The sequence below is a fragment of the Peromyscus eremicus genome, chromosome 1 (genome assembly GCF_949786415.1).
Source record: "Peromyscus eremicus chromosome 1, PerEre_H2_v1, whole genome shotgun sequence".
Lineage (NCBI taxonomy): Eukaryota > Metazoa > Chordata > Mammalia > Rodentia > Cricetidae > Peromyscus > Peromyscus eremicus.
The window spans coordinates 123899155-123922470 of NC_081416.1; the positions used below are offsets into that span (position 1 = coordinate 123899155).

At 48.5% G+C, this 23316-nt stretch overlaps 1 protein-coding gene across 2 annotated transcripts in view; it reads left to right on the plus strand.

Moving 5' to 3' along the window:
- Positions 1-23316, plus strand: part of Slco3a1 (solute carrier organic anion transporter family member 3A1) — a 289311-nt gene that overhangs the window by 228705 nt on the left and 37290 nt on the right. For both annotated transcript variants that reach the window (XM_059272942.1, XM_059272944.1), the window contains exons 5-7: positions 11761-11925; positions 17801-17999; positions 19968-20106. In XM_059272942.1, coding sequence (XP_059128925.1) covers positions 11761-11925; positions 17801-17999; positions 19968-20106 — 503 coding nt within the window. The remainder of the gene's footprint in view (positions 1-11760; positions 11926-17800; positions 18000-19967; positions 20107-23316) is intronic.

Consider the following 23316-nt stretch of genomic DNA (forward strand, 5'->3'; position numbering starts at 1 on the left):
AGCACAGCTCTGCCTTGATGCCTCACCCTGGCCCAGCCCAGCACTGTGCTCAGTGGCCCTTCTCCGCCAAATCTCAACAGCTGGATCCTGCCTCCAATCTCCCCCAGCTGTTGTCCACCCAGGGCGCCTTCCTGACCTAAACTCACCCCTCATCTTCATTGACAGCTTGGTGCCATTTAGAGTTGTCTCTGAAACACATCTCTGGGCGGGGAGAGGGGTGTCTTTGTTTGTTTGAGACAAGGTTTCTCTGCATAGCACTGGCTGTCCTGGAGCTTGCTGTGTAGACCAGGCTGGCCTTGAACTCATGGAGATCAGAGATCCGTCAGCCTCTGCCTCCTGAGCATTGGTATTAAAAGCATGCACCACCAGCCCAGGTCTCTGGGTGTGTCTTTAAGGTTCTTCTAGAAAGGAAGACCCACCCACTGGATATAGGCAGTTCCATCCCAGGAGCTCAGTCCCAGAGTAAATGAAAAGATGTATCCTTTCTGCTTCCTCTCTGTGGAAACAGTGTGACCATCCCGTTGCCTCACATGCCTATAGTAGCACCTTCTATGCTGTGGCTAACGGTACCCTCAGACTGTGAGGTAGAGTGAATCCTTCCTCCTTCTGGCCACTGTCGTCATGTATTTTGTAACGGACACAGCTGCTGCTTCAGGGGACGGTGGCAAAGCCACCTGTGGCCCCTGTTCACACCCACCTTGTCCTGCCGCGTCAGTCTCCCAGTCTCCTTATATGCACTCCGCAGTCCCTTGCCCACCTCCAAAATGCTTCCAGTGCCCTTCTCTGGAAGTCACATCCCATCTTAGACATCAGTTTCCTTTCATTTCCGAAGCACAGCTTCTTGACTTCCTGGAGGGACCCCTTCCCTGGCATGGCTTCCTTTTACTTTCGGGTGGGTGACAGATGCCTTCCTTTGTACCTCCATGAAGGTAGAGACGCTTCCATTTTTGTTGACACCCTGGTACTACATTCTGCTGTGTGGTAAGGGGAGGAACGAAGGGATCATGGAAGGAGCATTACCAGGCCCGATGCAGTTTTGTTTTCCTGAAGCATCCTGGCCACCTCCACCCCAACCCACCCAGGCTTTGGCTTCCATAGGGCCCACCTGTGAACACATAAGAGCTGCGCATGTCTATGGGCTGCCACAAGCCCACAAGTGACCCACCCATGTCAGGAAGGGTCTGCTGGACCCCTCTCCAGCCCTGGCTTCTTCCATCCCTTCTCAGCTCAGCAATTGGCTTCTGCTACTTTTTCCTTATTGGGGCCCCTGCATCTTTCATTCAAGTGCGTTTGTGAGGAGCCTAGTACTCTGAGCATGCTCACACTGCCTGCTGAATGCTGTATATGATATGATCCCTCTCCTCTTATCCTGTAGTAGATAGACTGTGAAATTCTACATTCTTGCTTCCGTGGTGAACGAAGCAATCTGTCTTTCCAAACACTGGCAGTCTTGAGCCAGGCTGTGCCTTACATCCTGCTGTATCACAGGAGTTTGGTGATGATTCCCCAGGGACCAGGCTGCTCAGTGAGTTCATAGTGTTCTTATCATAGAGTGCCTGCTGGGAACCAGCACTGGAGTGCCCCTTAATGGGATGCTCTCTTCTTGGCTAGTTCAACAAAGCCACTGAGCCAAACAGAAGAGGGTACCCAGCATGATGCCGGGCATGGTTGGTGTGTCAGATTGTGTTGAATGAATAAGCAAAAGGAAATAACTGGAAGGTAGCATCTCCCAGAGGGGGATCTTTGGAACAGATCAGCACCATCAGGAAAGCAGTGGCTATCCAAACAGGTTGGAACCTGTCCACGACCTTCTCACATGGTAGAGGGGGAAGGCAAGTTCATATGTGTGTGCTGATGAACATGTGCATATGTGCACGTAAATGTAGAGGCCAGAGTTCATGACCTCGTGTGTCATGCCTTAGGAGCCATCTGCAGATTTTGTTGTTGTTGTTGTTTTTTGTTTTGTTGTGTTGTTTTTTTTTCACATGGGGTTCTCACTAGCCTGGAACTGGTAGATTTATCTAGGCTGGCTAGCCAGCAAGACACAGGGAGATCTGTTTGTCTCTACCTTCCAGGTGTTAGCATAACAAGCATGTTGTCTTAGTTAGGGTTACTATTGCTATGATGAAACACCATGGCCGAAATCAAGTTGAGGAGAAAAGGGTTTATTTGACTTAAACTTCCATACCGCTGTTCATCAGTGAAGGAAGTCAGGACAGAAATGGCAGGAATCTGGAGGCAGGAGCTGATGCAGAGGCCATGGAGGGATGCTGCTTACTGGTTTGCTCAGCCTGCTTTCTTATAGAACCCAGGACCACCAACTCAGGGCTGGCACCACCCACAATGGGTTGGGCCCTCCGCCATCAGTCACTAATTAAGGAAACACCCTACAGGCTTGCCTACAGCTCCTCCCTCCTGCTTCCCCATAGTTGGACTTACATAAATTGAAGTGCTGAGAGAATTCTGTCACAAATAAGCTGGGGCAGGATGGACTCCCAGGGTGATCTGAGTACCATGAAATCCTGCTACAAGCAAACAAGAGGAGGTAGGGGCTTGGTTTTGAGGTGGACTGTGCATCCACTTGCTTTACCAGAACGCTTCTGTCTGTCCTTGTAGACTTTCCGTGAATGAATTCTCACATTGCTGGGTTTTCACTTCCAGTAGAACTAGGGACAGCAAGCCCTGTGTGCCACCTGGGCAGAATGCGTTTTCACAGAGGAAGTTTTTAGACGCAGGTGTGAAGTAAAGTGCCTGTTTGCTTATGGGACTCATTATTATCTAAGTCAGTTTCTCTCTGCTGTCTTGGCCTTGGAAAGATACAACGCTTGGGTCTGAAGAAGCAGCTGCTGCTTATAATCCCGCTTTCTCCTGTCATCTCTGTCATTCCTGGGTAAGCCTGTGCTTCCCAGGCCGTCTGTGGAAAGGGAAGACCCTGGGTAACTAACCGCAGTGTGGAGCGATAGCCTGACTCTTAGCTCTTGCCTTCAAATGGACTTGCGCAAGTGGCCCACCACTCCTTTTCCCTTAGACCCTCCTGGTGGTCCCAAAAGAACCAATGAAATCAACCAGTTCTTAGCTGTGCCTGCCCTGGCCAGTGCACACCAGTTCACACACACCAGCTCACACTTAGGTTTCGTTCTAAGTGTTTATTTGGGGCCCGTGGTTTCCTGTTTGCTCACCCAGGCCACAACTTCCTTCTTACAAAGAAAGAAAGCATTGCCCTGTACCTGTCTCCTTCTAAGGACAGGACACCTGGGAGCTATTTCCTCCAAGAGTGTAATGAGAGAGGTCAGGGCAGAGACTAGCGAACAGGTTCAGCTTTACTGGCATGGCCACAGTAGACCTATAGCTGCAGCCATAGGCTGCCTAGAATGAGGACAGTGTGTAATCGATGCTTGCTTCCAGAAAATTTCTGGTCACTGCTGGGCTCCTCTTGTACCTGGACTTTCTTCTACTCTTAACGAAGGGAATGGTCTAGACATCTCCAGAATTGTCCGTGGGAGTGAGAAGAGACACATGTTCTGGATTTCTGATGCCAGAGCTAAGGCGTCATTTATCTTCACTGAGTTCATCGTCCCCACCTCCTCCACAGACATGAACCTGTGGAATTCACTCATCGTTTGGTCATAGGTTTGCCTTTTGTCTCTCAGAAGCCTGTAAGAGCTCCCTGCAAACCTTTGTGATGCATTCACTCATTTAGTTATCGGATTCCTTAGCCCGCTCTGCCCCCTGGATTGGTTAGACATATTCTCTTTGGGACATGATGACTTGGTCTTTTCATCCCTGCTCTCAGGTAGCTCTTCACCTGGGAAAGACAGGAAGAGGCTAGGCACTGTTGCCAGTAATGGTAGCTCTGGTTTGGGCACATGGAGAACCAGCTGGGAGGCAGCTGCGTCATAACGTTTCATTTTTCCCAGGGTGTGCCCTTAATCTTGGAATCACTCTAGTACCTCCATCATAGTGTTTTCCCATTTTTCTCCTCCTTCCTCCTTCCCACCCATCCCTTCTGTTAGGGTGATTTCTGATTCTCCAGCTCTCTCCACTCCTCTGTTCTCTTGAGTCCCACCTGTGGTGAAATGCTTCACGGCCACTCAGCTTTTAGAAAACCATTTTTTTTTTTACTTAGTTCAAATCCCCATGGCAGCCTGAAGGTTCAGATGTGAGTTCAAATTTATCCTCCTTCAGAACTCAGCTTTGCATTCCTGTGCAAGGGCTCTCAAAACAAAACAAAAGAACAACAACAAAAAAAAAAAAACACCCTGGTGCCCTGAGTCTGAAGCAGTGATGCTGAACCTCCCGCCTCTGTGGTGGAGGCAAAGCCCCCAGCACAGTGCTCTGTCAGCAGTGGAAGGCTGACAGGCGTGGCTGTTGTGGTTATGATCACAGCATACGCAGACCTCATCTTCCTCATCTGACAGTATGAACAGTGTGACAACAAAGCTGAATAAAAGAAAAGCAAGCAAGTCAAGGCCAGTCTCAGTAGACAGTCTAAAGCACAATACACTGAGTGTAATCTAGTGAGATCTCCATGGAGCCCCACAATAACCGCTGTCAGGGCTCCTCCAAGTCCTGGAAGGCTAGTGAGTTAGGATACTCGACTCCTAACCTGACCTGATGACTGGCTCTGTGGAGGAGGTGCCTCTACTGGGGAAGCCCTTGACTCCAATGATGACTCAACATAATACCTCCATGGCCATGGTAACCCTGCCCCAGTCTTTTCCCAACTGTCACTCAATGGTCCATTCATAGAGACGAATTACCAAAGCAAGCCTGGTGACTGCATAACACACTGTACAAATGCCAGATATCCCTCAGCTGGCCTCGCTTCTGCCTATTCGTCTTGATTCTCATTGAGTTCCTGCCTGTGTGCCCGGGATGCTGGATCATATGCTTCTTGATCTTGGATCTCTTTGCATCTTCACGGATAGGTGGAGATGAGCCACAGACCTACCAAGTCCTGAATCCAAAATCTAAAGCCACAGCGCCTGCCTCTTTAGAGCATGGTTCCTGACTTGATGTTATACAACTTTCCTCAGGCAAACTTTTTCTATGGTACTGAGCTCCTCCTTCAGCCCTTCAACTCTTTCTTTTATTTCTTCCTTCCCCTCCCTCTTTCCTAGCTCCTTTCCTCAAAAAAATCTTGGACTAAGTCCCAGGTCCACAACACAGCAGATCATTTTTTTTTTAGTTAGGTGGAATGAAAGTGAATTCCCCCATAGGCTAGTGTATTTGAATACTTGGTCCCCGGTTGGTGGAACTGTTTGGGAAGGATTGGTAAGTGTGGCCTTGGCTGCCGCACCCAGGAGAATAGGTCCTGCGTCTCACCTGGGAAGCATAGTGGAGCTGACCCTGTTGGCAGAGGCATGGGTGAGCCAGCCCTGAGAGTGTGGAAGTGGGAGAACTGGCCCCACCCCCCATGTGGTGGCAAGGGCGAGGGAAAGAGTCTCTCCCCCTTTCACCCACCCCTTGCCATCTGTGGCAGATGAGAGAGCAGGCCCTGCCCTTCACCAGCTGCAGCACTTGGGAGAGTGGACCCTGCACCTCACCTGGGCAACACAATAGAGCTGACCCTGGTGCTGTGGGTTTGGGTTGGCCCCGAGAGCCTGAAACCAGGAGATCTGGTCCTGCACCTTACTACTTGCTGCATAAGGTGAACTTGCTGGGGTGGTGAGTAAAAGCTCTCCCTGGTGATGAGGATAAGGTAGAGTTGGTGGGCTGACCAACCCAGCTACCACCCACACCCAGAACCAGGGCTATATGTTGGCCCAGCCCAACATCCACCCCATCTATGATCTGCTGGAGCATGTGAAGGGGCCACTCCTGCAGATCCAAAGCTGCAGGATCTCCATAACACAGGACAACAGCAGGATGTCCAAGACTAGTCCCAGTGAGGGCCCAGCAGAAGTCAGAGGCCTCAAACCAGACCAATGACTCATTGCAGTGAACACTTGCAAGTAAAGATGTATGGACTGAAGGGTACACTGTGTGACTCACTGTGTCACACTGAGGCTTTCACAATGAGATTTTTTTTTTCTTTCCTTTTCTCAAATTTTATTTTGTTTTGGTGGGCAGGCTGCAGGGGCAGAGGGTGGGTGCAAAGGGACAGGAAGATGAAAGGGATCGGGATGTATGATGTGAAATCCATAAAGAATCAATAAAAAGTAAAATAACAACAACAATAATAATAATAATAATAATAATAATTGTGGCTTTGTCAGGGAAAGTATATCACTGGTGGTGGGCTTTGAGATTTTTAAAAGCCCATGCCATTCCCAGTTAGCTCTCTGTGTCTGTGTCTGTCTCTCTCTCTGTCTCTCTCTCTCTCTGTCTCTCTCTGTCTCTGACTTGTGGTTGTATCTCAAGATGTGAGCTGTCTACTCCTGCCCCAATGCCATGCCTACCTGCCACCATGCTCTCTTCCATAATGGTCATGGACTTACTCTCTGAAACTGTAAGCCCCAAATAAACTCTTTCTTTGGTCATGGTTTATTAACACAGCAGTAGGAAAGTGGCTAAGACAATGGGACTTTTCACTGTTATTTGTGAGAGTGAAGCTGTACTTCTTATTTGCAGGTCCAGCTTGCTTGCTTAGTCTTCATAATAAAAATAGTAGCTCAGAGAATCCAGAACAAAACAACACACTTATCACAAGTGTGTGCTGTGGTGACTGTTGCTGGGGCTGGAGTTTCTACTAAGTCTCTCTCATTGTGGAACCAGTCTCTCTCTGCCTCAGTTTCCTCATTTGTAAATGAAGCATTTCAGTGGTTCCAAGCTCATGTTTATTGTGAGGGTTGTGTTGTGAGTCAGTGTGTTGATAGTAACCACTTAGGATGACATTAGCACATTGGCAATATGCTAATGACACTATATGCAGTAACACTTAGGGCATAGACAAGGCTCTAATAACATGGGTGTCCCCAGATCTGCCCATTGGTGGATTGGGACCCACCAATGAATGGCAATCCTCTGTCCCACAGGAGTGTTTTCTGAGGGCTCACAGTAGGCAGCATGCTTTCCATGGAACCAGCTTCCCTGGGCTAGTTCCAATTTTGTAGCATCCTATTGTGACAGCAGTGGACTCCCAGGGAGAGCTGGAAAGGTTTCCCCAGTTGGTAGAATTGCAGGATTCAATCCAACCCTTTACACCTCAGCTCCAGTACCAAGGCCAACTCAGTAAGGGAGAATTAAATGGCTAAAGGAGGCTGCAGGTGTCCAGTGGCCTGTTGTGGTGCTGGTCCAGCAGTCTCTGCTTGACTGGGCCACTCATGAGCCACTCCTTCCCTGAAAGCCTGGCTTTAATGGGTTTAGCAGGCCACCTGAAGCACTAGGACAGCCCCACAATCAAGCTAATTAAGGCCTCATTGCCAAGCTGGGGTATGAAAGGTGGGCTGAACCTGTGAAAAAGGAGTCAGCTTTTGATAGCTACAAGTTGTTGCCATAAAATTGTGGATGGGAGGAAGAATGCCGGAGGAAGCTGTCATTTCTGGAAGCCAGTCAGCTGGGCTACAGAGAGAAAAGGGTCATGCAAGTAAGGTGTCCCAGCCTTCCTTCAGTCCAGTGATTCTTGAACTGAATGATTTTCACATCTAATTGAAGGAGAAGTTAGTCACTAGGCATTAAGACAAGCAGGAAGGCTCCTGTCTTAACAAGGAGCCCTTCTTGCAGAATGGAATGAACTCCGGAATAATTAAAAGCCTGCAGAAGTATGGAAATGTTCTGTTAACTGGAATCGCCTTCATGGGGCCAGAGCCCTTCCTACCCTCAAACAGATCAGGAGGATTCTGATGACAATTAAGGCCACACTGAGGTCAAAAGAGATGAAGTAATTGACTCAAATCATCATCCGTGTCATTTGGGAGCCAGATGAACTTTGCTGTCGGAGGCTCCTGGTGGTGTGGTCCGGGGGGGGGGGTGGTGCAAAGCTCCTCATTCTTCTGGAGTCCCACTCGGCAGAGCCTGCCCTCCAACGGAGGGAATGAAAGCTACAGGGAAAGCATGGTGGAGAACCATCTAGCTGGATTGTCCCAAACCTGCTCCCTTCACTGTTGGCCGTGCTTTCCCAAATAGATGTCATCTTTCTGAAAGAGCCTAGACACCAAACAGTGGTGTCTGCCATGACACAACAGCAGCCAGAACTGTGCTTCATCCTCACCCCTTCCAGGGAGGTGCTGTGACGGCGTGGTGTGATCTGCACTGCTCGCTCTACAGTGTGTGGCTGTGACCCACCAGCCCCTTATTCTGGGTACAAAACAGCCTCATGCTTGGCCCACCCTGTCTCAAGTTTGCCTTGGCCCATCAGTAGCGACTTACCATGATGCAGTCTTAATACCCAAAGCACCTTTGTCCGTGAAGAACAAATCGCCCTCTGTGTATGCCCATTGTGGTCATTTTCTGCATTGGTTAAGCTACACTTTAAATGCTGGAGAGTCAACAGTTCTCTGACTATTTGTACAGTACTTAAAAACAATATGGATTTAACAAAGGTAAGTTTCTTAACATTTAAACACAGATTTTAAAAGCAAACACTCCTAGGCATTTATTTGAAATGATACTTCTAAAAGTCAGATTGCCATGAATGTTTAAAGGCCTGTAAAGTATACACACAGCGTGCCCATAAAGACCGGGAGACTCTAAGCACAATGTACGGGCTTCAAGTCCAGGGACCTGAAGCTGCTTGTTTACCATCTTTGTTCATACCCTTTGTAAAGTTTTGGCTTTAATGTTTTTTTTTGCACATTCAGTTAACCCCAAAGCTGCCTTCCTAAAGCCTCAGAAACACAAGTAGAACAGCCGAGGCCACCAACTCTGGTTGTTGACTGTGTCCCTTTGGATGTCGGATCCAGGGCTCAGTCCACGGTAATCCCAGGCTTCCAGTCATCTGGTCCAGCACACGGCTATAGCTAAATCCCTCCAATCCCTCCCACCCCCCCGCCTCTGGAGAGTTTCACTTTGGAAACTTGGTATCTTTCCCAGAGATGATAAATTTTAAGTTTTGTATGCCTGCCAGTCCCTGGCCTATTGTTCTGTCATTTTGATGCATTGAGCTTGTCTGTTAACGTTATTAAAAACTTATGTGTCTCCTATTATTATTTTATTCTAATTAGATGGGCCATTTGGAGGTTTTGTCTCCTAGGAGATGCAATTGGGCCTGTGTAATTAGCTCTCTTCTTCAGGACAGCTGGCTAACGCATCACCTTGGAGTGCAGGGTTGGGCTCTCAGCCCACCTTTTTATTTAACATAGCCACAGGCCCTTCATTGGGTTTCTCTAACACTTAGTCTGACTTTACAGGAGTCTCTGTGTCTGATCTTTTCCATGTGCACAGGGAGAAACCAGTACACCCTGCCACTATGCCTCATTTTTGTTATTAATACGAGCATAGCAAAATATAATGCTCCTTTTTTGCATGAGACAAGATATCATGTGTTTCAGGCTGGCCCCGAACCCATTATATAGCTGAGAACAATCTTGAACTCTGATCCTCCTGCTTCTACCTCCCGGGGGCTGGGATTACCAGCGTGTGCCCCCACACCTGCTTTGTGCAGCCCTGGAGATCAAACCCAAGGCTGTGTGCATGCGAAGCCAGCCACTCTACCAGCCGAGCCACATTCCCAGCCAGCTCCAAGTCTAATCACAGCCCGGCACTTGGACAATGTTTGCTGTAACCTACATCTCACCTCTATCCTTACTATTTATAGAGAATTATTTATGATTTACACAAGATGTCTTCAAATTACTTGAAATCAGTTTACTTGTCTTAAGCCATAGCACTTGATGAATCAGCTCTATTTGGTTAATTATTTTGTAAATACCACTGGCTTCCATCTGTGTAAGTCCTACATCCACAGACCTAACCAACTGCTGCTTGAAATGCACTCCACGGAAAGCTGCATCTGTACTGAACAAGTATAGACTTCGTCATTATCATGGTCCCCTACATAATGTGCTCTAGCAACTGCTTGCATAGCATTCGCCTTGTACTTGATGTTCGTAGTTTAGAGATGACGTAAGGTACATGAGAGGATGGGCGTGAGCTACAGACAAGCAGTATACTGTTCTTAATCATAGATCTGAGCATGTATAGATTTTGGTGTCCAGCAGAGACACCCAAATAAATGTGTAGAGTCTGAGATGGGTCAGTGGGTAAAAGTGCTTGCCATGCAAGTCTAAGGACCTGAGTTTGAATCTCCAGAATCTGTGTAGAGGCTGGATGAACAGCACAAGTTTCTGACTTCTTGGAGGTGGGAGGCGGAGACAAGAGACTCCACAGAAGCTCTGCAGAATTGAACCTGGTATGTGTGGCAGGTAGACAAGAAGGAGATGACTGTCTCAAAGTGAATGACAAGGACTGACAGCCAAGGCTGACCTCCATAGGCATGCCTTGGCATCCATGCATCTGCATTCACACACACACACATACACACACACACACACACACACACACACACACACACACACACATACACACACTCAATAAATAGTAAAGGTGTTAATGCTGAAAAGACAGGACTGATCTAGCATCATCCAGGATATACCATCACAGCATCATTGAGGAAAGCTGGTTGAAGACCATGTGCCAAGGATTCTAATTACTGGAAACCTAAGCAATGTACTTATTTTCAAAGTGCAAAGACATATCTCCGATTTTTAGAAGCACTGATAAAAGAGGAAATTTCGATGGCTTATGAAACCTATTGTAAGGGAAGTAGAGTGCCATAAATGAGATGGAAGCATACAGCCTCTGCACACCACTCTCAGACTCTGCTGAGATATAACATGGTACACGGCTTCGAGTGTGTATGCCAAAAGCCAATGCTCGTGAGTCCCTAAGCACCTGTGGCTATCTGGGAGCCTCTTCCAGGTTAGATTGGACAATGAGGAAAGCCCACCTGAGAGGTAGGGTATGTGTGTGGTGAAAGTTTGGGAGAAGAGACCTAGTATAAGATGTAGATGCAGCTGAGAAGGGATCAAGGTCTAGGGATGGGGATGGAGGGAGGGTAGAGCATCCTGGAACTATCCCAGCACCATGAAGTAGACCAAAAGCTGAATGACCAGACTATAAGCCAGAGACTCCCTGCTGTGGACACTTGAACAGCAAAAACTCCAAGCTGATCTCACTAGTTACTATGGAGGGTGTGATCAAATCAAGGTTGATAGCTCAGACCCTCGTGGGTTGCTCTGGCCCTGCAGGTAAGAACTGATGGGGGGGTGGAGGGGAAACTTGCTTTGGTTCATACCTATTTTCTAAAAGATGAGAGCTTCATTTCTTTCTTGACACTGATGAGGTTCAAACATATTTCTCATTGTACAAATAGATTATAGCTCTAAATATTGCTCATATATTGGGCATATTGACATATACCTAAATATTTTGATGTATAAAATTTAGAATATATATAAAAAATCATAACCAATTTCCTTTTGGAGCAGAGTGGGGGACAAAAAAATCTTGTAATTCCTTAAAAGGTGCCTGACTATCTCATGTGAACCCCTGAAGTTGTGGTGTTGAACAAGCCAGGTAGAGTGGCCCGTTTTAATAGAAAATGGCTTACTTTGCGGGATGTTGGTATGTGTTTTGAAGCCAGAGTTCTCACAGTTACGAATGTCCTACAGGATAGACTCTGCCCTGAGCCGCCAGGTGCCGCTGGGTGTTGTTTAAAGACACAGGCAAGAATGCATCAAGACGGGGTCTCTAATGAGGTCTTAAGAGTGGGCACCCAACACGTGTGGCCTTGACCTTACTTTCTGCCCCTCCCCACAGTGATCCCCAAGGTCACCAAGCACCTGCTCTCAAACCCCGTGTTCACCTGCATCGTCCTGGCTGCCTGCATGGAGATCGCTGTGGTGGCTGGCTTCGCTGCCTTCCTGGGCAAGTACCTGGAACAGCAGTTTAACCTCACCACTTCCTCTGCCAACCAGTTGCTCGGTGAGTGGGTCTCTTTGCCCTCCTGTCAAACCCAAATGCTCAAAGAAAGCGCCGAGATCCAAAAAGTGTGCAGGGCTATGCTAAGCCTTTAGCAGTGTGGTATACCTGTGGCCTTTCTACACAAGGAATTTTGGAATGAGATTTTTCACACTTGAGGCAAATATGAAAAACATACTGTAGGGCCAGTGAGATGGCTTAGCAGGGAAAGCATTTGTTTGTTGCTCATGGCTGATGACCCAAGTTCGATACCTAGAACCCACAGTTGGAGGAGAGAACCAACTCCTAAAGTTGTCTTCTGACCACATGGGTACCATGACACACACAGCTGCCATCAACATCATCATCATCATCAAGAACAAAAGTAGAAAGTATATATAGGAAGCATTGTGAGAGACCAGGATGTCACTTGATTGATATAAATGGGAGACCGTGAAGTACGTAATGATGGAAGGAAGCAATCAAAGTCCATCTTAAGAGATTAGTAAATTTTTATTAGACTATAGGAATGATCTTAGCAACATAAAACCCACAGCAGGGACTTTACTAATTGAACTATTTCTACAGCCCCAGGAGTTATTTTTTCAAAGGTTTATTGCTTTATTTCAGGTATGTGTGCTTTGCCAGAATGGATATGTGTGCACCATATGCATTCAAGGTGCCTGCAGATCAGAAGAGGGCGTGGGATCCCTTTGAACTAGAATTATAGATGGCTGTGAGCCACCATGGGGGTGCTAGGCATCAAACCCAGACAGTCTAGCCAATAGGTAAACTCTTGAGTTCAGTAAGCAACCCATCTCAGAAAAAGGGTGGAGGGGCTAGAAAGATGGCTCAGAGGTTAAGATCACTGGCTGCTCTTTCAGGGTACCCAGGTTAAGTTTCCACTACCCACATGGTAGCTCACAACTGCTAATAACTCCAGTTTTAGGGGATTCAGCACTTCTCTTCTGGCCTGTGGGCATCAGGCATACATGTGGAACACAAGCATACATGCAGGTAAGCTACCCATATACATAAAATAGGAGAAAATTTTAAAATAAAGTGAAGAGCCATAGATAAAGGTACCTGACTTCAGCCTCCAGCCTCCACACACCCATGTACACCTGTGCATGCATAGAAACACACACACACACACACACACACACACACACACACACACACACACACGGAGAAGGAAAGAGAGAGATTCCTCCTGTTGCTTCCCAAAATGGCCGATAAATGCCAAGATGCTGGCCAGCATGTTGACAGAAATGCACATTGAAACCTCAAGGGGGCGCTCTGACACACTAGCCAGATGATAGCCCCGAGTGCTGGGGAGGATGAGGAGGAACTGGAACCCACACTGTGATGGGAATGCACGAGGGAGCCTCCGCTCGGGGCAGTTTTTGCACCATCCATTAAAGCTCAGCATATGCCTGTGCTGTGATCCATCAGTTCTGTTTCTGGGCACTTATCCAACAGAATGGAGTGTTTAGGTCCACTCATTTACATATGCATATATAACAACGTTCCGAGCAGTTTTATGCATAATTGTCTCAAACTGGAGCTCACCCAAATGTCTGTCTACAGCAGAATGGGTAAATAAACTATAGACTGTTCATTCTATACCACACAGCTTGGGAAAGGACGAACTCTCACACGGGCTTCCATGTAAATGGATATGAGTTTAAATATGTCACACACAAAGAGAATGTATTTATGGGACTTTGGAAAAAAAAGAAGAATTGTCCATTACGATAAAAGAAGCTAGAGCCACAGTTGTCCTTGAAGGTTACAACTAGGGAGAGGTACCCAGGAGTCTCCTAGGCAGCTGCAAGAGTGTGTGTGTGTGTGTGTGTGTGTGTGTGTGTGTGTGTGTGTGTGTGTGTGTATGGGTACACATTCACGTCCGTGCATGTGGGGGTCAGAGATCAACAGCTAGTGTCTTCTTCATTTCCTCTCCACCTTGGTTTTCCATGCAAAGTCTCTCTGCGGCTGAACCTGCGGGCCAGCATGCTGCTGGGCTCCACATGTCTCCCTACAACCCAGCACTGGGCTTCCAGGTATGTGCCCCTGTACCTGGCCCTTAGGCAAGTGCTGAGGATCAAGCATTCCCAAGCCTCAAGCATCTGGAATTGTTCTAAGCTTGACCTGAGGGCTGGTTGGAGGGGTGTTTGCATTTTGGAAAGTTCCTGGGAATGGTCTTATAGGCTTCACATCTGTTTAAAAAAGGAATTTAAACCCTGACCATCATGACAACATGTCATAGTTTTTCCTCCCTGAAAACTGCTGGGGAATGCATCCTTTTTTTTTTTTTTTTTTTTTCTCTTCTCACTAGTCTTTCTCGCCACCCACTCTTCGGTAAGAGTATTAGCAAAATGCAGTGAGCTTTGTAAGACCTGCAGAATGGAACAGAAAAACACCTCTCCCTGTAGTGGAAGCTGTGGTCTCTGCTTCTTTAGGATCTGGGGTTTGGCCCTCCAGCACCCCAGAGTTTATCTCCCCCATGGTTTCTCTGTTGCCACATCTTCCGTTTTGATTGGGTTGGCACAGTTGCATCTACAGGACCAGGTCCTCTTCTGGAACAAATGCCTAAGCTTTCTATCGACAAACAAATCAATAGTCTCCAGAGCAGAAGGTCAGAAAAACAATTCTGCCACCTAGCATCTGTTTGCCAGTGATTCCTGCTTGTTAGAGTGCTTAACAAGGTGGGAAGAAGGGGGCGCGGGGCGGGGGGCTCTTCATATTCTCCAGGCAGGCAAGCTGAGGCAGCAGGCATCTCCTGTCCCTATGTCTAGCCGATGGCATAGATCCAGTCAGTGTGTGCTGGGAAGAGCCCACTGCAGGAGGGGTGGGCAGAGTGCACTAGGGGAGGCTGGTGTAGGGAGATGCTCTCAGAACAGCTCCTGCACTCCTGGAAGATAGTGTGCATGCAGTTATCTCAGTCTATGCACACAAGGCTCTCGGCCACCCACAAAGTCATCAGCAAATGGGTCAGAGTTCAGAGAAGAGCAGTGTAGACAATCCAGGGGCCGATGACATTGATTTATGAGTGTAGACTGAAAGGGCTCAATCTGCATAAGTTAATATAATGAGGATAAAGTTGTGGTCCTGGGAACTTCAGACCGCAGCTGGGGGTGTTAAGGACATGGACACACACCATGGAGGAAGGGAAAGAGAAGCTAATCATGACTGGGAGAAAAGGTGCTGAAAAGCTGTTGTCGCCATGGTTACCATCACCACCTGGTGACACCCCCACTGTCTCAACTAGAAAATGAAACAAAGCCCAGGATGCTCTCTCTGGGAGTGGGCATGTTGTCACCAAGGCTTATTCACACAGATCCAATCTGCTCACAGATTCATTCACTCTCAAAGGGATGCCTAAATACCATCCGGCACAGGGTACTGTATTCGACACTGGGATTTGGGCTGGACTGAATGGGACTCAAAGGGTGCCCTTCCTCCTGGAAACTTCATGCTGGTAGAGAAAGAGAGCAAGAAGAAACAGGATGGGCAAAAATAAACACGGCAGCTTTCGATGACAGGGAGAGCCATGTAAACAGGAATCCTGCCTAGGGATGATGGGAGAGTGTCACCGAACCCAGAGCTCCCAGTGCCAGCTAGGCTGGCTGGACAGCTTACCGTGGACATTCCCATCTCTTCCTCCACGGTGTGCAGTTCCAGGTGGGCCACCACCTGCCCAGCTTTAACCTGGCCCCTGAGATCCCACCTCTGGCCCTCTCGCTGGTACCACAGGTGTTTTATCCACTGAGCCATGTCCCCTGCCCCAGATCCTCAAGATGATCATAAATTCCCTGTCCATGTCACCAGAGGAGTGGGGGCCGATGAAGCCTCTCGGAAGAGGGAAAGACCAGCCCAGGAAAGACAGACAAGCATGTCCTAGGAATAGAACCAATGTGTATGCAAAGACCGAGGTGCCCTGGGTACCTAGAACTTTCCGGGGAGCAAAAGTGGAAAAAGAGGATGTTGTTGGAGTGGTCAGTGGCATGGGCTGGAGATGGAGGCACACAGGACAAGGTCATGATGTCCACACTCATACCAAAGGCTGCAAACTAAGCTCAGATGTCAGAGACAGCCAGTGACACACAGGTCTATGTCTGTTGTTTTAAGCATGGCCAAGGTAGTGCTTTGGTGAGCTAAGCCTTCCCAATTTTATTTTCTTACCCTAATATGAAAAATTAATCTGCCTTCCCTCAGCACATACCAGCTGGTTGATGTAGTCGATTGACCTGGGGGTCGGTTGATTGGCAGGGAGGAGGCAGCCTAGACTGGAAAATTGGCCATGCATAATCGACACAGTAGATGAATGACACTCAGTAATTTAAAGCCGAGTTGTAGATGAAATAAATCAGAAGAGAGCCACAGCAAAGAGGAGATTGGGACAGCAGGGTCCTTTGGTTCTCCGACGGTGCCCTGGGTCTCTGGGAATCCTGGGGAACAGGTTTGGGGCCTGCCGCCTTGGAGATCACTCTGTGTATAAGAGAGAGAGGGAGTGTGTACTCACCAATTATTCACCAAGTGCTGCAGAATGCAGTGATTTGATTGACACTGCTTCCTGAGGTGTGGCAGAACTGGCTAAGTGGTGTTCTCCACTGACGTATGAGCCCTGCAGCCTTTGGGCTTAAACAGCCTTGCAGCCCGTGAACTGTCCTTGCTTCCTTAGAAGAGAAAGAGAAAATTCTCAGTGTGTGTGTGTGTGTGTGTGTGTGTGTGTGTGTGTGTGTGTGTGTGTTCACATGTGTAAGTCTGTACAGGTCTGCAGGTGTGTGTGTATGTGTCTGTGTGTATGTCTGTGTGTCTGTGTGTGGATGTCTGTGCATGGTGGATCCATGTGTATTCACATGAATAAGTGTGTATCTGTCTGCAATTGAAATGTATGGGAATGTAGTTGTGGACATGAAGTTGATGTGGATGTCTTCAGTTACTCCCCACTTCATCTTTTGAGGCAGGGTCTCTTGCTGAGCTTGGAGCTTTGCCTGTTTCCACTAGTCTAGCTACATGGCTTGTCCCCAGGATCCCATCTCTGCCTCCTGCGTGCTGAGATTACAGGCCACTAGGCCTGCTTGGCATTTGTGTGGCTTCTGTGGATCTGAACACCAATCATCATGTTTCCTTGACAGTCCCTTTATCTACCGAACCATTTCCCCAGCCCCAAACTCTCAGATGATCTCGAGTCCCCTTTCCAGGTCACTGCAAAAATGCACAGAGATGCTCATGTGGTAAGGCGCTTAAGGATCTGTGCTACATGCTCAGAACCCAAATACAGAAAGAAAAAAAAAGCCAAAAAGAGAGATATGGCATCTCAAAATCAGGTGCCTGAGAAATGACACCCAAGGTTATCCTCTGGCTTCCACATAACACAGGCACATATATGCACATGCATACAAAAATATCCACACACACAATTCACAGAGAAATTGAACTAGGTAGGATATGCCTTTAATCCCAACACTTGAGTAGATAAGGTAAAAGGATTGCCAAGTGTTTGAAGCTAGCCTGCCCTACAGAATAACACCAAACACCAAAAAGAAAAAAAAAGAAATACTAATGCAGAGACCATCTCATTGCTCCCCAGTATTTAATCTCCTGGATTTCACACCTAGGTCCCCAGCTTTCTGGATTCAACTTTTAGTTGGACCCACATTAACTTGTACACATACATCCTCTTGGATGGCACCAGGTGTGGTGTTCCAGCTGTATGCACGTTGGCTCGCAATGACTGACTTTTTTCCAAATCTATCTCCCCTTGTTTTCTGGGAGTTCTCTGAGGACAGAAATCAGGCCCTTCATGAAGGCGTTGGAGTCACATGAAGTCACAGGGCCCTTGACATGCACCAGCCCCTTCTGCTATTCACACCCCACTGCTCTGCTTCTTCAGGGATGACGGCAATTCCCTGTGCCTGCCTGGGCATCTTCCTTGGTGGCCTCTTGGTGAAGAAGCTGAGCCTGTCTGCTCTGGGGGCCATTCGGATGGCCATGCTGGTCAACCTAGTGTCCACAGCCTGCTACGTCTCCTTCCTCTTCCTGGGCTGTGACACGGGACCTGTGGCTGGGGTCACTGTTCCCTATGGAAACAAGTAAGTACCTAAACTCTTAGCTTGACCCTGCCCAGGGACACCTTCACTGTGGTTCATAGAGCTGGCTCAGCCCTGCCTAGGGACACTAGGGACACCCTCACTGTGGTTCATAAAGCTGGCCCAGCCCTGCCTAGGGACACTAGGGACACCCTCACTGTGGTTCATAGAGCTGGCCCAGCCCTGCTCAGGGACATCAAGACTCTCTACCAGAGGCTAATAGAGCTGGCTTGGTCACTAGTGATCCTGAGTGGAGAAGCCCAGGAGACCTCAGCTTCTTCCGTGCAGTTGGAAGACTCAGCCTGTCCTCTGAGAACTGACCTTTTCTCCACCGTGGCAAGACAGCCTCAATAGCGGGACAGTCACTCATTCTCCAGTCCACTTGCTCTTTCTGACATTTGACCTCAGGAATAATGTGAAGATAGAAAATAAAAACAAACCTTATTTCAAAATTCAGCTTAAAATAAAGGGCAGAATCAATTTCAATAATTCCTACATGAGCCAGAAGCTGCTGTCCCAGCTCACATAGTCATTACTAAGTCTGGCCCTTGCTGCGTGTGGTGGGGGAAGAACCAGAGGGGAGCAGGGGAGCAGGGACTAGCCAGTTGCTATGGTGTCTCTTTTCTTATGCCCTGGTTATTATCCCAGGACTGTGGACCAGAGTCCCCATAGCAATTGCTCTTCAAATAAATTATGGGATATATGCATAGGGATGTAGTATCTCTTTGTTCAGCATCTCCTTTCCTCGTGGGACTCTGAGACCACCTTGAGCTGTGGAGTCTAGCCCAGACATGCTGCACTGTGGCTACCCTGCAGGTTACACAGTCAGGCTCCTCCTCCAGGCAGGCCCCTGGGCTGCAATGAAGTCTGGAGACTGGGTAGAACTGGGGCCCATCTGCCACCCCTTGAGAGTGACAGGAAAAGAAAGAGGCAGCTTCTCACGGACCTGGGTGCACTTCAGGCAGCCCCCAGTTCCTCTCGCACCCAGAGTCCGCTCCAGTTGGCGTTTGGCTCTGAACAGCGGCCCTCACTGTGCTCAGCTCGTGAGCAGTAAACCGCAGCGATTAGAATCCCATGCGCGGGGTCATGGTGCAATGACATCATGCTGTAAAAATGAAAACCAGATAAACAGTTCAAGGCCCGCGGTCACCCTACCCAGCTCTAACTCATTCTCGACACTCAGGCGCTACATACTTTGAGGTAAATGGTTCAGCTGGTCCAGCCTCGATTTCCCTTGTGGGGTTGTACTGGGAACAAACAAAATGACACGTAGAGTTCCTTCAACAGAGCGTGATAGAAACAGCCAGGGGTCCCCAAGTCACCTGTGTTATCGAGAGGTACTCTGAGCCTTAAGACAGAGCAGGAAGTGGGGGTGCTGAAGTCACTTCCTTCTTCTGGGATCCCCCTGTGTCTCCCCAGTTTGTGTGCTCTTGGTAACTGCATCATCGCAATGCACAGGCTATAAGTATAAAGCACCTTAGCATTCAGAATATATCATGGGGTAATGAACCAGATGGTGGCTATTGAAACCTCGCTGGGCATCCTACATGCTGGAGAGAGAGAAACAGGCGGGTGTGGGGGGTGTCCAGCGGTGCAGGAGGAGTTGTGGGGTAAGGCTGACTGCAGCCATCTAGAAAAATGTCCTGAAGTGGCTAACACTAAGTTAAGCCCCAGCTGCCATCAGCTCAAAGGACACATGGTTAGAAATTACAAAAAAATAAAAATAAATAAATAAATCTTCCCCCTCACTTTGATGGAAGACCTAAAGGGGTACAGCAGTGCGGGCCCTTGGCAGTGGCCCTGGACAGACACAGCCAGGTCAGCCAGGGCTAAGATAGGAAGACTGAAGAGAGAAAGGACAGGCAGACTACCCTGAGTGAGGACACCACTGCGCCCATCATGGCAGGATGCGATCAACCGTGCTGGTCCATCCCAGCTCCTAACAGAGTCCCCTGAACTCTTCTTTTCCAGCTCAGCACGTGGCCCGGCCCTTGACCCCTACTCTCCGTGCAACAAGAACTGTGAATGCCAGACCGATTCCTTCACCCCGGTGTGTGGGGCCGACGGCATCACCTACCTGTCAGCCTGCTTCGCTGGCTGCAATAGTACGGTAATTGAAACCTCCGGCTGCAGGGGGGATGGGGGGAGGGTAGGATCCAGGCAGCCACAGCTGCTCACAGGCCAGGCTCCAGGCTCCTCTCTTTTCACTTTGCCGTGGCTCTTTCTTTGCCCTGGTCTAAGAAAGAATCCTCCACCAGGAGGCTAACAGGGCAAGGCAGTTCCTCGGGCCTTTGCTCAATGGAACGGGCTCCTAAGACACTTCACGGGGCAACTGAAAGTCAACATCAAAGGGAACTGTGGATATGCAGCTGGAAAAGGGGGGCTGTGGCATGAGGTACTCACAAAAGGTGGCAGGGAATTGAGCTGTGTGCGGTGGTGAGCTGCCCACCACAGAGGTAAGTAGAAATGGGAAAACCCCGAGACTCTCTGGAGCCCTGCGCCTCCACGCCTGCCTGCTCCGTTCCCTTTGCCTCTTTCTTCCCAGCTAAATGTCTCTCGCACCTCTTCTCTCTTCCCACCATGCTTTTGATTTTCCTCCTCCTTAACACGAAGTTTTCCTTTGTCCACCCGCCCCGGCCATCATCCCGCATTCTCTGTGTGAACACCTGGTACCAAGTGCCCTGCTGTGCGGTCCTGTTGTCCCCGCCTCCCAGGTGCCGCCCCCACCTCTTCCTCATCTGTACCATGCTGCCACTGTCCCAGTGCAGGCTGTCCCCTCCTCCTGTCTGGGCCCGTGCAGTGCAGCAGTCCCCAATCCAGCCTTCCAGGGCAGCCACCTTGGGATGTCTTTCACACTACAGCCAGAGGACTTCTGGGACACTTCAGATGCCCCTTCCACGCACTGCCCTGTAGAGCACTGAGCCCGGTTCACGTGCATCTTCAACTCACATCTCCAGCGGTCTCCTTTCCCTCTAGATCAGTGGTTCTCGATCTGTGGCTTGTGATGCTCCCCTGGGAGTCAAAAGGCCCTTTTATGGGGTCACCCAAGACCATTGGAAAACACAGAAATTGACATTACAATTCATAACAGTCCCCAAATTGCCATTATGAAGTAGCAACCAGGATAATTTTATAGTTGGGGGCCACCATAACATGAGGAACTGTATTAAAGAGTCACAGCATTAGGAAGGTTGAGAACCACTGCTCTAGATGGCTGTTCAGCCTTCTCTCTCTCCAGCTGAACAACTCCTATTCATCCCTCAATACCCTATTTGAATGCCTACTATTCTGAAACGATCCCTTATTTCTCCCTTTGGAGTTCTTGCCTTTGAGTGTCCAGACTCCTGTTCCTTCCTGGGTCTATTTGTCTCTTTTGCTGCAGTAATCTGCTAGAAGTGTCTGTCTTTGATCTTTGGGTTTCTTGAACTAGGGACACTATTGCCTCACAAGTACTTCATAATTTCTCAGACACTGCGCAGATGGGAAGGGAAAGATACTTGCCAGGGGGCTGCTTTCAGGGAACTAATTTGAGTCATTTCTTTCCTCTCTGCCCTGCCTCCTGCATCTTAAAGAGCAGGAGTTCCCTGAAAGGAAAAAAAAAATGAATCATTTGTTTTCATTTTCAAAGATTCCATTTTTGCATGCTTTTAGGATTTAGATTCCTGGCCAGTTATTAACATTTTCTATAAAGAAAATAAATCACTGCAGATTGGGGGCTGGGAGGACCCAGTTTTATAAACTAGATGATAAAGCAATTTCTTTATGTGAGTGGAAGTAAATATTAAAAGGGGGTTGGGACCCGAAGAGTGGTTCAAATAAAAGCACAAGCTATTATTTCTCTTATGAACAACTCCATTGACATTTTAATATCCAGAAAGTTCTGTTAACAGCCTCAGCTATTGTCCTGTGATAGACCCTTATGTGACTCTGTGTAGCCTTGTTCTGAGGCCCAACAGACCTTTTATTCTAGGGCGCACTGACCCAAACCTGGAGGATCTGCGTTTCCTCTGATCTTGCATGGTTAAGAGGTTTATTGAGTAGCAGCCTGTTCAAGCTGTGTGTTCACTTGTGGCTGCGGTAGCTGAATAGCTGAGGGGTGTCATGCCAGGACAGCAGGCTAAGGGGGAGTTTGGGACATGACTCTCATTCCCCAGACACCTGCTCTCCACTCTGTGACTTGGAGCCTCACCTTGCCTTCTGGGATGGTCATGGGGTTTCACTCCTTGACCACTGAGGCAGGCCTCTAAGTGGCCCTGGCTTTGGAGACAGAGTCCTGTTCATCCGGAATGGGGCCTTTGTAGTAGCTAAGCCTTAAAGACAACCTACTATAGAGCTTACAGGAGCTGCAGGCCGAGAGCCTGGTTCAGGCCAGGTAATGGGGCTCCCCTGCTTCATGGCTCATAACAATGTGGTCTCTAGTCAAGAGGAGTCTTGGGATGACATCCAAAGAATGAGCAAAGGGCAATTTGAGTCTTTCGAATCTCTGGGCAGTGTTTTGAAGGAATGTCAAACAAAAGTTTATGTTCCTGGTATGGGACTCCACGCTCCCTTCCCCCTCCCCTCCCCCTTTTCTTCTTTTAGCTTTCTTTCCTTCTGGCCTCAAGGTACTCAGTAGGACTCTTCCCCATGTGAAGCCCCCCCACACACACCATTTCCCATGGCTTCGTTCCCTGTCTCTAGAGAGCAGGCTGTCTCTGTGTGGACTCAGCCCTTCCCTGTAAGTTTCCTGGGTCCTTCTGTCCTGTCTGTATCTCTGCCTATGTATGACTATGTATGACGATTCCATACAAACCTGTGTTAGCTCACCAGGATCAAAGAGTAGAATGTGGTGGAATTCTGGGACCCTCTGAACCAAACCCAGCATCTTTCTCTGTACTCAGCCACTCATTTTCAGGATGCCGACCTTTTTTTCTATAGGACACAGCGTCTTCATGCACATTGCCCACACCAATACGTTTAGCCTTCATGTCTGCCCTGGCTGCCTCTCCAGCCTCAACCTCCCTTCTCCTCCTGTCTCCTAACCAACCCCTTGTTCAGTGGAACGCTGCTCTCCTTTGCCCCTGGGCCTTTGCACATGCTGTATACAATAGTCTCCCCTGTGGATGTGGGTCCATCTTGCCTACCCCCCAGGGCTCAGCCTCTCTTTGTACTTTCCCTTCTCCGACAGTGCTGTCTCCTACCTCAGCCCGATACCAAGGCAATGTGTGTGCCCGCCCACCTTCCACCACACCTGTTCTCACCTAGCGAGATTTAAAGCTCAACTGTTCCAGTGGCTCGTTTACTTCAGCATCTCAGTCTCTCACCTGGTTTCAGGGATGGG